At 41.5% G+C, this 16,780-nt stretch overlaps 1 protein-coding gene across 1 annotated transcript in view; it reads left to right on the top strand.

Moving 5' to 3' along the window:
• The first annotated feature begins 785 nt into the window (after positions 1 to 785).
• NPC1 (NPC intracellular cholesterol transporter 1) overlaps positions 786 to 16,780 on the top strand; it is a 37,181-nt gene continuing 21,186 nt past the window's right edge. Inside the window, exons 1-10 of the mRNA XM_024202655.3 lie at positions 786 to 904; positions 2,099 to 2,205; positions 2,890 to 3,065; positions 4,310 to 4,477; positions 5,735 to 5,984; positions 10,474 to 10,550; positions 11,341 to 11,711; positions 12,426 to 12,652; positions 13,378 to 13,478; positions 15,511 to 15,613. Coding sequence (XP_024058423.2) covers positions 821 to 904; positions 2,099 to 2,205; positions 2,890 to 3,065; positions 4,310 to 4,477; positions 5,735 to 5,984; positions 10,474 to 10,550; positions 11,341 to 11,711; positions 12,426 to 12,652; positions 13,378 to 13,478; positions 15,511 to 15,613 — 1,664 coding nt within the window. The 5' untranslated portion in view covers positions 786 to 820. The remainder of the gene's footprint in view (positions 905 to 2,098; positions 2,206 to 2,889; positions 3,066 to 4,309; positions 4,478 to 5,734; positions 5,985 to 10,473; positions 10,551 to 11,340; positions 11,712 to 12,425; positions 12,653 to 13,377; positions 13,479 to 15,510; positions 15,614 to 16,780) is intronic.

Here is a 16,780-nt window from a genome sequence, read left to right as displayed (position 1 = left end):
ATAGCAAATTACTGATGGCAAACTTGTATTTCAGCTTTCCCATCTTAATAAATCAACTTGTCACATTAATTTGATGCATTTCTGCAGCATACAAATACATTAGATTCAAAATATTCTCTATAGGGTTTATAACAGTAATGGTTACAAACTGCTGTCACCTGTGAGCATTTTAACTCATATGAGCAAGTGCTTTTCCGTATTACCCAGCATTTGATTGAAAAGTACTACCCATGTGGGATAGGGAGTTCTCTAGAACCCTTGCATATTATAGCCCTGCCAATGTGATTTCCCACACCTATCCTATCACTGTGTACCAACAGGGTAGTAAATGTGCTTTCCCTGGGAATACAAATGGGCAAGTGTGTGTGTTTAACTAGCTAAGCCAGGAAAATGTGTATGTATTGCTGGAGGAGGAAAGTGATAGTGTGTGTGTGTGTGTGTGTGTGTGAGAGAGAGAGAGAAATTAAACTGATTTTTATCCTGTCTGTTGATCTTGTTTTAGCTTTTTCTTGTGTGCGTTTAAAAGCTTTCATTGTCTAGTATCTACTGAACTGATATGATTCTAGTTTGATAGTACTCTGCTTTTGGTACTATTAAAAGAAAAATGTCTAGATGGAGGCCTTTCTCCTAATATTTACTTTATATTTTCTGAATCCATTATAAATATTTAAAAATTTTCTGAAAGTCCGTGATTTGAAACATTTGCCATTTTGGTATGAAGTCTCTTGGTTTTAAATAGTTCTTTACCATGCAACTGTCTAACACAACTTCCTCTATTTAGGTACTTTCACAATCATGTGTTTGGTATGGGGAGTGCGGAATGAATCCTGAAGGTAAAAGATATAACTGCAAATATACAGGACTACCAATACCATTACCAAAGGATGGATATGACTTAATGCAGGTATGTTTCTTTTGGACTGTTCTTTTAGAAACTAGAAGGTAAATAGAATATGGGCTGGGATGTGCATAAGACCTAAATATAATTTTCTGCAATAATCTAAGTTCTTGGGCCTTAAAACGTGAAATGGCTGCACACATTATGGAACTGAGCAATGGCACCAGTGACTTCACATCTTTGTTTAATAGTGTTTAGGTGAGCCCCCTGATACTTATTACTCTGCATTATGCCTAAAAAAATCGGTGCATGCTTTCAAGCATGTCACTGCCTTGTATGATTTAGGTCCTGCCAAATCCATGCCAGTACCTTGTATATCATTGAACTACAATTTCTGAGTTTCTGTAACAAATCTTCAGATTAAACTTTGGTCTCCAGGGTAGATTGTCTACACTGTGCCAAAAAAAACCCCAACCCACACCCCATGGCAACGAGTCTCAGAGGCTGGTTCAGTTGACTTGGGCTCATAGGGCTAAAAATATCCATGTAGATGCTCAGATTAGGGTTGGAGCCTAGTTTTTTGAGACTGGGGGAAGGTCTGAGTACCCAGGGCCTGAGCCCAAGTGTCTACACTGCTATTTTTAGCCCCGCAGTCTGAGCCCGAGACAGTTGATCCAGTGTCTGAGACTCGCTGCTGTTGGTTATTTTTGCTGTGTAGACGTAACCCAAGTGTTCAAGGTAGTCTGAACAAAATTGCTTTGTATGTATATTTCATGTTTAATGGCTGATGGGGGTAGGCCCAGGACTATTGGTTCATAAATTTGCCTTTTGGAATCTCTTCTGAGATTTATCATCAAAGTACACTAACAAACTGCAGGAATAAATCATTCCAGTTGGGATGTGTACATACCATCCTGTCTGCTCCTTCAGTACCCTTATGCTATATTTATGTACGGGTGAATTGGTGAGCTAGATAGTGTCCATGCAGTTCTAAAAAGAGACAGTCCCTTGCAGACAAGAAGAAATCTCTTTTCCCCTCTTCCATAACAAATCATGTTAAGTCAAGTTCAGTATCCTGACAACTTTCTAATTAAGATGGTAATGTTATGAATTCTTTGTCACAGAAGCAGAATGACTAGTGTTCTCTTAAGTTACTTTCTACTGACATCTATATGTATGAAGTTGTTAAATGCCTTAATCCTACTTTTCCCCCCCACTTGATTATAATTAATGGCTTTGTGACCTTTTTTTTTATTTAAGGAACTCTGCCCAGGTTTACTCTTTGATAACGTTAGTGTTTGTTGCGATGTTCAGCAGCTTCAGACTTTGAAAAATAACTTGCAGCTGCCTCTGCAGTTTCTCTCCAGGTATGCTGACAAACAGCTTGAAATGATTAGCACTTTGTAACATTAATGAATAAAAGCACATTCTGTTAGCTGTTTTTATGAGCTGACAAAAAGAAAATAGTATTTTTGTGACTTAGTGAAATTGGTGTTACTGGGGAAAGCTTGTCAAGAAGAAAACTTCACGGGAATGGTTGGGAGAAACTTGTATTCCGGCACAGTGGTTCTTTCTATTGTTCACCAAGGGAATGTGGGCTCCCTTTTGTCATGTCTGGGCCCCACCCAAAGAGCAATCCAGACTTGTTCTACTGTCTATTTAATTTAAACATCACCTTTACAGCTCTCGCCATTTTTGGTGGTAACAGGGCAACTCCCTAAGTTTGTTTCTGAGTTGGTTTTTACTCCTTTCGTCCATCCTCACAACACTGCTGAATTGCAATTAGGAGAGAGAACTCTTCTTAGGAGTGACATTTGATTAGGAAAATCTAGAATTATTATGTAATTAGTAGATGCACAATTTAAGCTTAAGTCTTAATAGAGTAGTTTGCAAGACTGAATTACTCATATTTTGAGTCCTCAGTAGTTTTAATTGTAAGAAACATTTACCTTTCCTGGTAAAATGTTTCCTTCAAAGTGAATCTCTTTGTATTTGTGTGTGTACATGTATGAATCAAATCCAATGTTTAACTGGCTTTTTTTCTTCTGCAGATGCCCATCTTGTTTTTATAATTTAATTAACCTGTTCTGTGAGTTGACCTGCAGTCCACATCAAGTTGACTTTTTGAATGTTACAAATACTATACCTTATTATGATCCTGTCATAAAAGCGAACAAAACCAGCATCACAGAGCTACAGTATTATATTGGAGAGAGTTTTGCCAATGGTAAGCAAACCCAGTTCAGTTAGTATGCTCCTTGAGTATGGTATATTGTGAATTCCTCATACTCATCTAGATTTTCAGATAAACACATTGTCTTTTTGACTATAGACTTCTTTCAATAGAGGAACTGGGAGAGAGGGAATGGAAATTATCCTTTTGATCATTTGACATTTGCTTGTAACTTACCTTAGAATCTCTTTCTTGGCCCAGGCAAGTGCCTAAAACTATAGCAATGGACCCCTTAGAAAAGTTTTATAATAATAAGCTGCTTAAAATATTAACGTGAATGTAGAATTTCAGTTATAGAATGACCACCTCTGGTTTTGCTGAAGTGGTTCTGCATTATTATTATATTATGGTAGTGCCGAAAGGCCCAATCAAGATTGGGTCCCCATTGTGTTAGACTCTGTACAACATGTAATAAGAAATAGGCCCTCTCACGAAAATCTTACAAAGTATTGTCATACAAGTCTGAGAGAAACAATGAAGTCTTGCATGAACATATAGTGGCTTCAAGGTTTGATGTAGCGCTTTCATTTTTGACAGTTGTGGTAGAAAATTGCATTTTGTAAGACAAATATTATTCTTACAGAAGTGTAAAAATTCTAAATTGTACTTGAATGCTTCATTTTCTCTGAAAGGAAACTGTGTGGAGTGCCCTGTTATAATTGCAACTGAGTTAACGTAATTCCTGTTTCTAGTGTGAGCTGTCCAAGGCTTTAGCCCAGTTAAACAGTTAAATTCAATCGACATTACAAATTTGAACCTTACTGTAACTGGGTCTCCTGACTCAGTTTTAATTATAAGGTAGATTTGGCCTCTCAGTCAGCTTCTTATGTTCATGCTATGTACGAGATTATTTGGAATGAAAGGTTGAATAATAAAAATGTACTTCGTGTGGTAGTTAGGAGGGTCTCCTAGAACATCCTCCTTCTTTTAGGTACTCAGGGTTGAGTATCCCTAGAAGTTCCTCCATTAAGTACATTAGGTTTGATAAAATCAGTTTTCCATCAGTTTGTTCATTCTATCTCTCTCCCCTCCCCACCCCACCGCACCCCACCCCACCCCCCGGATGTACATTCTGCATCTGCTGTTTAAAGCTTAAGGCATCTTCTGTGAATTTAAAGAACTAAATTTTGACTTGTTTACTTCCAGAATTCAATATGCAAAATAAACCTTTTAAAAATTGCATTGTTTTGTTTAATAGCATGGACTTTTTTATACTTTCCTAATAACACTTTTTCTAGCCATGTATAATGCCTGCAAAGATGTGGAAGCACCATCAAGTAATGTTAAAGCATTGGGGCTACTATGTGGGAAAGATGCTAAAGACTGCAATGCTACCAATTGGATTGAGTACATGTTTAATAAGAATAATGGACAGACTCCTTTCAGCATCATTCCTATTTTTTCAGGTAAGAAATGGAACTTTTTTTCTTCTGTGTACGGCCTGTGTCCTAAACATAAGTGTTTACATTGTATGCATTGTTGTGGTAGTACAGGTGGTAGTAAAATCCAATAATGTATTAGAATTAACATGAGAATAGTATATTACGGCAGTATAAACTATATAGTTTTATAATAATACTGAACTAGAGAGGATTTTAATTGTCTTGGCTTCTTGGTGAATGTTAGTGTTGTTGAGAAGCACCATGTTACACTGAAACAACATAGCAAGGTAGATAATTCTCTCTCTTGATAGTCAGAATTTGCTGTTCTAATCACTATCTTCTAATTGGATCCTTTTATTCAGTAGTAAGAGGTGAGCTGTTTAAAAGGCAAGCAGTTTAAAAATCTCTGCAATATTTCTTAATAGTTTAGATTTCTGAGTTTACACTTGGAGTGAGAAAAGTGGTTAAAGTTAACATTTTTAGTGAAGCTGGACCTAACCGTGACCCCTCTCTCTAGTGTAGACAAGTGCTAAAAGTATGTGGGGGAGGGTTTTCCCCTAGTTCATCAGAAACAGGTTGAGAACCACTGGCTTATGCCAACTATTTACCATCGTGAGCCACATATGCAGCTCTCTGTGTTATGTGGGCCGTATATATGCATATATACTACCTGTATGGCCCTGAGGATGTCACGTGGGCCAGAGCTGAGTGCTGATTGGGCCGCAAGTGGTCTGCGGGTTGAGAACCACTAGTGTAGTGTAAGCAATCCTTCCCCTTTATATCTGATTACAAATTTTTCCAAATACGTTGAATTTGCACACTGTAAAATGTTACATGTGTTTTTAAGTATGATTTTGGTGCTAAAAGTAAAGAAAATTAATAGATTTTAATTTATATACTTTTTAAAAAATCACTTCATACAGCTTGCGCTAGAATCACCTCTATATTGCCAAAGTTCACAACTTTTATTGCTAGTTTTATGATGATGGAGACTTTTCTTAAAGCCCCAGCTTCTTTGGTCCTGTGATCATATGAGAATCTCAGCTTTCATATTTTTAAAAGTAAGTTTCTAGTCCTCATGGTTGTGGAGAAAATTCTGAAAATGTGACGCGAGTGCATCCTGAAGGCTCAAAAATCAAATGGCAAATATCTAATGATTTTGGTGGGGCCTGACTTGTGAATTTTGAACATTTGGGGATGACAATACCACTTCTTTAAAAATAAAGAAACACAGAAATGAAATGGGAGTTTCACATTTATAATTACTGTCTCTGGTTTTAGATATTTCTCTCCATGGAATGAGTCCTATGAACAATGCTACCAAAGGGTGTAATGAATCTATGGATGATGTTACAGGACCATGCAGCTGTCAGGACTGTTCCCTTGTTTGTGGTCCCAAGCCTCAGCCTCCTCCACCTCCTGCACCTTGGCTTTTGCTTGGTTTGGATGCTATGTATGTCATCATGTGGATCTCCTACATGGGATTTTTACTTGTATTTTTTGCAGTCATTTTTGGAGTCTGGTGTTACAGGTAAACAGGCAATTTAAAATGCTCAATATTGATGCAAATAAACTCATTTATTTTTTCTGTTAACATGTTCAAAAATTATTTTGCACTCTGGGAAAGTAAGCAGTTTTTTGTGATAACAATAGTACTGTTTTCATGTACAGTGTGTAGGAATAGCTTGTTAACAATTTAATGTTACCCATATAGGTATGTTTAAAAAGAATCTTAAATTACATTAGAAATGGAAAAGTCAAAGTTCTCAGTAACTTAGCCATATTTATATGCTGTTGAATATTTTCATGGCCACATTAATTTGTATATCCTTGAACTCTTTTCATTTCCTGACTTTGTGCATTTAAACTTATTAGCATAGTCTATTGCATTTAGTTTTCTTCATTTTTAAGAGCATTGGGGAGAGAGGACATTCCTTGTATTCATTATCACTTTAAATGGCCCACCTGAATTAAGTTTGGAACCTGAAGTGAATGCAGAGAGATGAGTTCACAGCTTTGCTGTTTTGGCTGGGGACAGTTTTCAGCAAGGGTTGGTTAACAGAGCACCAGAACACTAGATTTTTGTTGGACGCAGCTGTTCTCATTGGGATGGTGCATACTTCTAACAGAAAAAGTTGGGAACTGAATTCTTGGGGGGGGGGTATAGTAAAATGTTCAGAAAATTGTGGAATTCTGATGCAGTTGTGGCAAAGAGCTGAAAATAGCAGGCTACACAAACTACTTTCATGTTCCTGATTTTTTCACCTGTCCCTGCAAGGGAAAGATCAAAGGCAAGTGGAAGAACTTGTTGTACATTTCACTGAGAGTTTTACAATCTAATGCATGTAGCAGCAGCTGTTGTGCCAGGCAAGGCAGGGAGAATGTGCAGTTATCTAATCCTATATGTCTTATCCCAAAGGTCTCTGGTAGGCCTGCTGAAGTCCCACAAGATCGCTACTCTGCATGTTCACTAACTTGAATTTGAAAATTATTTACACCATCAGTTTATTATCCTTTGCAGAGATTCTTCCTCGTTGAGAACTAGCAAGATGTTAACTTTAGAGTATTTTTCTTCTGTCTTTTGTTTTTGGGGGAGCTTAAATCTTACAACTTTCAGCATAAAGTGTGTATACTTTTCATTCTCCCATAATACAAAAATGGCTAAAGAAACTTCAACTCAGCCCTCTCCTACTATCTACTGCCTCCCCTCAAAAATAAATAAATCACCTGTGGACTGAGACAAAGCTTTGGAAGCTTTTCAAGCCCAAAGAGGAACTTTCTGAAAAGTTACAAGCAAGTAAAAATAAACCTGTGTCCAAGAATTTTTCAAAGGAACTCCCACCGTTGTATCTAGACTATAGAGTAGCACTTCCACCATTGCTAACCAGGGCCGGCTCCAGCATTTCTGCCGCCCCAAGCAAAAAAAAAAAAAAGCTGCGATCAGCGGCGGCAGTTCAGCGGCAGGTCCTTCGCTCCTAGAGGGAGTGAGGGACCTGCCACCCCCGAATTGCCGCAGGTACCGCCCCTCTCCCTTGGCCGCCCCAAGCACCTGCTTGTTAAGCTGGTGCCTGGAGCCGGCCCTGTTGCTAACTAAACTATACTATACCAACAGTGGAAGTGAAAGTCTAAATAACAAGTGGGTACATCTACAGGGAAATAAAAAAAATCCCTGGCACAGCTGTGGCTGACCCAGTCAGCTGACTCAGACTCTCAGAGCTCAGGCTGTGGGGCTAAAAATTGCAGTGTAGATATTCAGACTTCTGCTGGAGCCTGAGCTCTGGGACCCTGCAAAGGGGGAGGGTCCCAGAGCTCTGCTCCAGCCTGAGCCCAAATGTCCCCCACAGCCTGAAGCTTGCAAGCCTGAGTTAGCTGAGCTGGGCCATCTGCAGTTGTTTGCTTGCTGTGTAGACACACTTAGAGGAGGAAAAACTCTAGAGGCCTGTCTTCACCGGTTGGTTTACACCAAAGGCGGGCAAACTACAGCCTACGGGCCACATCTGGCCTGCGGGACGCTCCTGGCCCGGGAGGCTCACCCCCAGCCCCTCCCCTGCTGTCCCCCCTTCCCCACAGCCTCAGCTCGCTCCGCTGCCAGTGCAATGCTCTGGGCGGTGGGGCTGTGAGCTCCTGGGGCAGCGCAGCTGCAGAGCCCAGCCTGACCCGGTGCTCTGTGCTGCGCGGTAGCGTGGCTGGCTCCAAGCGGGCAGCGCAGCTGTAGCGCCGCCAGCCACTGGTGCTCCAGGCAGCACGGTAAGGGGGCAGGGAGCGGGGGAGCTGGATAGAGGACAGGGGAGTTCAGTGGGATGGTCAGGGGGTGGGGGTATGGATAGGAGTCGAGGCAGTCAGAGGGTGTGGAATGGGGGGGTGAATGGGGGCAGGAGTCTGGGGGGGGCAATCAGGAAGGAGAGGGGGTTGGATGGGGCGGCAGGGGGCAGTCGGGACAGGGAGAAGGGGTGGTTGGATGGGGCAGGGGTCGGGGGGGGGCGTTAGGAATGATAGGAGGGGTTGGATGGGGTGGCAGGGGGCAGTCAGGAGTGGGGGTTCTGGGCGCGGTCAGGGGACAGGGAGCGTGTGTGTGTGTGTGTGTGGGGGGGGGGTAGATGGGGCAGGAGTCCTGGGGGGAGGCCTCGCCCCCTCCCCTAACCGGCCCTCGCCCCCTCCCCTAACCGGCCCTCCATACAATTTCCGAAACCCGATGCGGCCCTCAGGCCAAAAGGTTTGCCTGCCCCTGGTTTACACAGTGCTGTGGCAACAGCAGGAGACTTTTGTCTATGCTGGTTTTCCAAAGGCTCAGTAGTGGCAATAATAGAACTCCATGTATAACTTTTGACAAAAGCCCTTGTTGTAGCTGTGGAAGTGTAAATATACAGACGCATAACAATGTGATACAGTGGGAAGTGTAATAAACAATAACTGCCTTGTGACAAATAGTCATGAGCGTTGATATCATCCCTAAAAAAAAAAAATACCCCAAACACAACTAAAAACAAAAGCTGTTGAACTGATGGTAAACATAGCCCGCTTACTAAGTGTTATCTCACAAATGGCTTGTCTACCCTAGAGAACTGTAACATCTTACAACAGTACAATCAAATCATTGAAACCTCTAGTGCGGTGTGGGCAGGCTAGCCAGTCTGACAAGTGTAAACTTGTTAAGTACATTCACAGGCAGCTCTCTTTGCAAAGCTGGGGCTTGTGAGAATAACCATCTGCAGCAGAAGACCTGTCACCAAGAGGGATGGTGATCCATTAGGTCTGCTAAAGTCTTGGCACATATCTATGGATTATGATCGGTAATCTTAAAGGAACTTTGTATTCGGATAGGATGTATGTTGCAACACATCTAATGTAGACAAGACCACAAAACACATTAATGCTTGGATCTACACTGGCTACCAGTTGACTTCTGGGTTACAAAGCTCTAAGTATCTTGACTGACAGCTGTGAAAGGATTAAGTGGGTTTTGCTGACTCTCGGAAGGCAATTAGAGAGTCAGCAACTCACTAATGGATTTAACTGAATGTGGATGGTGACTGTTCAGTAGTGGGTCAGTCCTTCACTGTGGAATTTACATCCTCCTGTGGTTTTCGTGAGCCTGGATTTTGTGACTTTTGGGACATGCCGCAATATTATGTTTCCCCAGTTTGTGTGTGTATAAGTGGAGTTCATTTTGGGGTTAGGAAGACTTTTCAAGGGAGAGCTTTTTAACATTCATACTGTGCTAAGATGATTTTGATAGTCACAAGTGGAAACAAACCTAAATACATTATTTAAACTGAAGACCATGGAAGTAGATGTGGTTCCTGCCCTGCAGAGGTTATCTAACAGGATGAACAACATATGAAGGGTGGATGGCTAAGGTCACAAGGAAATGTATACAATATTTATATATTATGTACACTTGGCTATTTGTTTAGCTTCATATGTATACACTTTTCCTAGCTGTCCCTCAGCGTAGCCATTATGGGTTGGTGGTTTTCTTGCAGGTGTCACATCAGAGTTGGCCCTTCAGAAAGGGGTTTAAAGAAGTTGTGACCATATGGGTCTGTTCAGGGAAGGCCTAAGTAGTAGTGTTGGAGAATAATGCAGACACGTTTTGGGGTGGGGGTGGGTGGGAGGGAGGGAGCGTCTGGTCTTTCAGTCTTTACACTTGCATTTTTTTTTTTTAAACTATTGGCAAACTTTTTAGTCTAAAACATTAAACCCTAAATTTCCAGAAATAGTTTCTTAATGATCTAAGTTTAAGGTGAGTTTAGATATGTCATAATTTTCCCTTCGTTTCTAAAATATGACAAATTTAAGATGCATAAAGCTTATAGTGAAATATTGTTGTTTGTGACGATATTGGTTAGAGATGGACCTAAAGTGGAATGCTTGCCAATTCCGATCCAGACTGGATCGCCTGATTCACCTCTATTACTGTATTTTTTGCAATAGTACAATGCTGGAAAACAGTTGTATTGATTTTTGCAAAAGAACCACATACTGAATATATGATCTGTTTTGTCTTTGTTTTTTAACAGAAAAAGGCATTTTGTCTCCGAATACACTCCAATCGACAGCAATATAGCCTTCTCTGTTAATTCTCGCCATGACAATGGTAGGTCTGGGATCATAATGATAGGGTTTGATTAGATATTTCCTTCTCTGAAGAGTCTGAGACATTTTAGGAACCCCAAAAGACCATCTAGTCCAACATTCCTGCCCTAGTTGGTTCATCTTAATTCAGTTTTTCTGCACTTTCTTCATACTCTCATTGTGCTGACTTTATATAGAATTTGGGAGTAACATTTTAAATACAGTCCCAGCCAAACTCCTTTTTTACATCCTTTGGCTCATCATTGTGGATGGGGCCAAGTTGTGGGTCCACATACACTTGAAAATTTAGCCATGCCAATGTATAGTTTGGCATTCTTAGGAATAATTTTTACTTTCTCCTGTGATTAGGACAACATAATTATAGAGAATCAGGTCATGACCTAACATGATTTTAATGTTCTACAAATGTCCTGTCCCATCCACACTACAAATAAGTGTTAAAGCTCCGATGCCTCTAATCCTGCCAATCATGGGTATGCTCAAGTGTAGGTGGGACTACTAGTAGCATGTTTTTTATAAACATGGTTCCATCTAATTGTGCCACACTGGCTTGCCACATTGTTAAAAACTACTGTAGCTAGAACAGTGTTTTAGCAGTTTTTCTCCTGCTTGAGCCCCTTTGTTGATAAGACCTTTATCTTTGGTTTATGGTAATTTAAAAAAAAATCTAGAATCAATAGATGATCTCCTCTGTATGGATGCCTGGAAGCATCTGACTGATCCAAAGAAATTACTCGATAAGAAAATAGTTCATTTTAATAGTTTGGATCTTGTATCTCCTCTTCCTACAGGTGAGGCTTCCTGTGGTGAAAGACTTGGTGAGAGGTTTGAGAACTGTTTACGGCTCACATTCATGTCCTGGGGGGCTTTCTGTGTTCGAAATCCACGGCCTGTTGTTCTCTTCTCTCTGGTCTTCATTGCCATGTGCTGTTCAGGCCTGGTGTATATCAAACTCACTACAAACCCTGTAGACCTTTGGTCAGCCCCAAGCAGCCAAGCTCGCAAGGAGAAGCAGTACTTTGACGCTCACTTTGGACCTTTCTTCCGTACTGAACAACTTATTATCCAAGCCCCACACAGTAAGCCACACACCTACTCACCAGTCCCATCAGGAGCTGATGTGCCTTTTGGGCCTCCGCTTGACAAAGACATCCTATACCAGGTAACATGGGTTTTGCAGGCCTGTCCATGTGGAAGAGCTGTGAATGCAATGTGTTTTGCAATACTTGTAGGACCCTAAAAGGGATTAATTATCAGTATGAAGCTGGGTTTTGTTTCATCTATGTTGTTAGCATATACACCTCTACCTTGATATAACGCTGTCCTCGGGAGCCAAAAAATCTTACCTCGTTATAGATGAAACCGTGTTATATTGAACTTGCTTTGATCCACATCGGAGTGTGGAGTGCACCCCCTATATCCGGATTCGTGTTATATCAGGTAGCGTTATATCGAGGTAGAGGTGTAATGTGAATTTCCACCAAAAACTAGTCTGTTATAAATATCTAAAATGTATTGTCCTCTGGAGTTAGCAAAGAGACTGTAAGAACTTCCAATCTGCTTTGCAGCAAAGGGCTAATCACCTTCCTCCTCTTTGCCCGCCCCTGTTTTTAAGCTCCTGTACCTTCATTCCCACCTGCTTTGAACCTCAATATATATGAAAAATACTCCTCTAGTACTTAGAATAAAAAACATATTTTGCTTCATCATTTGCTGTGTGCTTATATTAAAAGCATGGTACCCAGCTCAGAAACCACGAAAAATGCCCCATGACTTTTTTAAAAGTATTTGATCTTACACCGAGAAGAAAAATGCTCTTTCCGCTCCACCAAATGCCTTGGCAGTGCTGTTTGAGTGATAGTGTTTTTTGTTTCAGGTGCTAGATTTGCAGAATGCTATTGAAAACATAACTGCTTCTTATGACAATGAGACTGTAATGCTGAAGGACATCTGCCTGGCTCCTCTTGCTCCCTACAATAACAACTGCACTATCCTGAGTGTGCTCAACTACTTTCAGAACAGTTACTCCGTTCTAAACCATTCAGATAGCGATGAGTACTATGTCTATGCTGATTATCACACTCACTTCTTGTACTGTGTCCGGTAAGCAGTGCCACTAAATACATGCTTTAAAAATATTTGTGTAGATGGACTCTTAAAAACTGTTTTGGGGTTTTTGTTTTTTCCATTTGACATGCTGTATCCATATTCATGCCAGCTGCCTCTGAATTTTTTTCCTGGTTTATTTGATGGAATGCCATCTGGGTGTGTACTTTTGACTGGTAGTATAGCATCTTTTTCCTGCATTTCCATGTCTGTCAACTCTCCAGTGGGGTTTTTCACAGTCAGTGATGGATGCAGAACTAGAGACTCATACAGAGGCTTGAGCAAGCCCCACCTCCTGGGAAAAATGCAGGATATTCTTCTGCTTCAAATCAGCAACATGGGGATTCCTGGATTATTTCTTCAGGGCATTAGAGAGAAAAGTGTTTTTCTAAAGTAAAATACTTCTGTACTAGCAATTTTAAAAGGCTTCACGTGAGAAATATAGTTGTGTTTTTTGAAGGGTTTTTTTTTTCAGCTTAAAATATTTTTTTAAACCACAATAAGTAACTTACAGATAAGCTTTCACCTTTCAGTTTACATCACAAAACAAGCAGACTTTGTGTTCAGTTTACAAATGTAGTTATTGCTCTGTCACTCCAATACCCAGCATAATCGCTATAACACTGTAAACGATATGTAAGTGTACAAATTTTCAATGCTGCTTTGCACCCCAAATATCAGATTATTTAAAAAAAAAAATCAATTGTGAATATATTTTGCAGGGCCCCAGCATCTCTAAATGATACAAGTGAGCTTCATGATCCCTGTTTGGGAACATTTGGTGGACCTGTCTTTCCATGGCTAGTGTTGGGAGGATATGATGGTAGGTGTAATTGCAAATAGAGCTGGAAATATTGTTCAAGTACTTAAGGTCGATGCTTCTTAAATTAGATCACTGTCTTTGTAGGTTTGTACAGCTTTGTACTCTGTTCCCTTTGTCTCTTCACCATTGTGAATGCCTTCTGTTTACTTGTAAAGTGCCATGGATGTCTTATGGTGCTGTATAATGTACTCCAGAGAGTTGGGGTCTGGTAAATTGCCTGCTTGCAAGAATGATTAGATAGTCATGTGAGGATGTAATGACTTTCTCGTAGACTTGACCTGGGAGGGATGGAAACAAACTGTTTCAGAAAGACCATTAATATTGTGGCATATTAGCAAAAAAAAAAAAAATGACAGTTCCTGCTAAATATTCAGAACAGAACATACTCTGTTTGTGTCCCCCGAGTTCCACCTGCCCTATGAAAGCTCTCCGTGTATGTGTGTGTTGGTTTATTGGAAAGATTTAGAGGGAAGAAATGAAATAGATAAGAGTTTGAGGGATGGTGTGATGTGCTCTGGTCTTTTGGATCACTTAGAACAGAGCAGAGGAGATGGGGTAAACAATGATGAATAGTAATTTATTTTAGGGAAGTCTTTAGATACTCAGGACTGGGAGGCGTGGGATTATTTTTAAAATGAACACACTATGGTGCCTCCAAAATAAAATTTGGCCCCATTGACCTTGACAGTGTTCCTTTTGAATATTTAATGTGAGTGATAGGGTAGGGTCAAGGTGAATCTAATCACATAGTAATATGTTTTTGATTGAAATGATGTGATAAATGTGCACTCTGAGAAACTTAGGCTTTCTCTGATTGCCCAATCTTCTTCCATTTAAATAAATGGTAACTCACTGGAAATTCAGTGCTAAGGGATCGGAGTTTGTGTACAAGTTAATGTCATATTCTCTGTTACTTTGATTTTATTTTATTTTATTTATTTATTTATTGTGGCATAATTTGAGTGGGGGTGAACAGGAATGCTTGTCATTTATACGCTAGATCAGGGGTGGGCAATCTTTTTGGCCTGAGGGCCACATCTGGGTATGAAAATGGTATGGCGGGCCATGAATGCTCATGAAATTGGGAGTTGGGATGTGGGAGGGGGCTCTGGCTGGGGTGTAGGGTCTGGGGTGGGGTTGAGGGTGCAGGAGGGTGCTCTGGGCTGGGACCAAGGGGTTTGGAGAATGGGATCAGGGCTGGGGCAGAGAATTGAGATGTGGGAGGGGGTCAGAGGTGCAGCCTCCAGGCAGCGCTTACCTCAAGCAGCTCCCAGAAGCAGTGGCATGTACCGCTCCGCCTCCTAAGCGGAGGCGCGGCCAGACAGCTCTGCGCTCTGCTCCGTTGGCAGGCACTGCCCCTACAGTCCCCATTGGCCACGGTTCCCGACCACTGGGAGCTGTGGGGTCCACGCTTGGGGCAGGGGCAGCATGCAGAGCTCTCTGGCTGCCCCTACATGTAGGAGCCAGAGTGGGCGACATGCTGCCGCTTCTGGGAGCCATGTGGAGCCACGACACACATGGAGTAGGGCAAGCCCCTGACCCTGCTCCCTGGCGGGAGAATGAAGGCTGGATTAAAACGTCTGAAGGGCCGGATGCAGCCCCCAGACTGTAGTTTGCCCACCCCTGCGCTAGATATATAGGCACAATATCAATATGAATTTCTTTATTTAGGTTATGAACTACTTCAGGATTACCTTTCTTAATACTTTGATATCACACTTAGCTAATGAAGAATGTTTCTCCTTGGATGAACTCCAAAATTCTCATCAGCCCATGTGTCCCTGCAGACAAAGTTTCTCTGTAATAGTTTATGGGTGCTCCTGAAATCTGAGGAGTGGTTGCAGGTGACTAAGCAGATTGGATTCAGTGGGATGCCAGAGACCGGAAATGAGTTGCTTGAAACAACCTCCCATTAAAATCAAAGAGAACACTTTACAAAAAGTGCCCCATCTTCCTCACAAAGAAAGATGTCATGTTTTCATAGTGGGTTTTAGTGTTTTCTCCTTCTAACCTCTTCCTTTTTTGCATATAGATGAAAACTACAATAATGCTACAGCCCTTGTTATTACCTTCCCTGTCCACAATTACTACAATGATACACACAAGCTGATGAGAGCTCTGGCCTGGGAAAAAGAGTAAGTTTCTTGTAATTAAGATTCAGCTATGACAGTTGGAGTAACTTCATTTTTTCTCTGAGCTTAGCAGACTTCACAGCAAAGACAACAATGTTCTAAACATGCACTGAGAATGCTTCTGTGAATAAATTTGAAGTGTGACATTGATTTAAGATTGACTGTGCCAGTGATCATACAAAGCTGAATCAAAAGTATAAACTTTCACTTATACATAACTTTTTGTTTCTGATGAGATCCTTGTTTGGCACATAAACCAAGAGTTGTATCTCTGTGCTCTTGTCAGCAAAGTGCTGTCTGGCAACTGAGAAATCCTTGTGAAAACGTTTATGTAGGTCTCACTGAAATAACTGTCTCAGTTCAGACTATTTCAGTTTCACAAGTAGATTTACTTCAGTAGTTGTAGCAGTCGATCTTGTGAACCTTTTTTCAATTGCCTGTATTTGAAATTAAAATAGTCATTTTCAAACTCTAGAGAACATTGCTCTTCTGTTTCTTTGTAGAGACTCACCTCCTTGAGTAATTAAGTCCATTGTCACATTAAGGGACTGAGATTGGGTTTACAAAAACAAGTACAGTAACTCCTCACTTAAAGTCGTCCCAGTTAACATTGTTTCGTTGTTAGGTTGCTGATCAGTTAGGGAACGTGCTCGTTTAAAGTTGTGCAATGCTCCCTTCTAACGTCGTTTGGTAGCCACCTGCTTTGTCCACTGCTTGCAGGAAGAGCAGCCTGTTGCAGCTAGCTGGTGGGGGCTTGGAACCAGGGTGGACCGGCAGCCCCCCTATCAGCTCCCCTAAGTTCCCTATGTATCAGCTGCCCAGCAGGCTAGCAATTGCAGCTGTCCCGTCCCCCCCCCCCGCCATGTGCTGCTCCTGCCCTCTGCCTTGGAGCTGCTCCCCGAGACTCCTGCTTGCTGGGTGGGGGGCAGGGGAGGAAGAGGGGGGCTAATGTCAGGATGTCCCTCCTCCCCTCTGCTCCTGCACCCCGCTTACCCCATCTTCCATAGAGCAGGGGGGACACACAACAGGGCTCAGGACGGAGGGAGCTTGCTGGCAGCAGCTGCGGTCTCAGCGAGCTGATCTAATTAACAAGGCAGTGTACTTAAAGGGGAAATGTGCATATCACACACACACACACACACACACACACACACACACACACACACACAC

This window comes from Terrapene carolina, unplaced genomic scaffold (genome assembly GCF_002925995.2).
Source record: "Terrapene carolina triunguis isolate 2854851 unplaced genomic scaffold, T_m_triunguis-2.0 Scaffold58, whole genome shotgun sequence".
Taxonomy (NCBI): Eukaryota; Metazoa; Chordata; order Testudines; family Emydidae; genus Terrapene; species Terrapene triunguis.
Note: the sequence above shows the minus strand (reverse complement) of the source record. Positions and strands in the feature narration are given on the sequence as shown.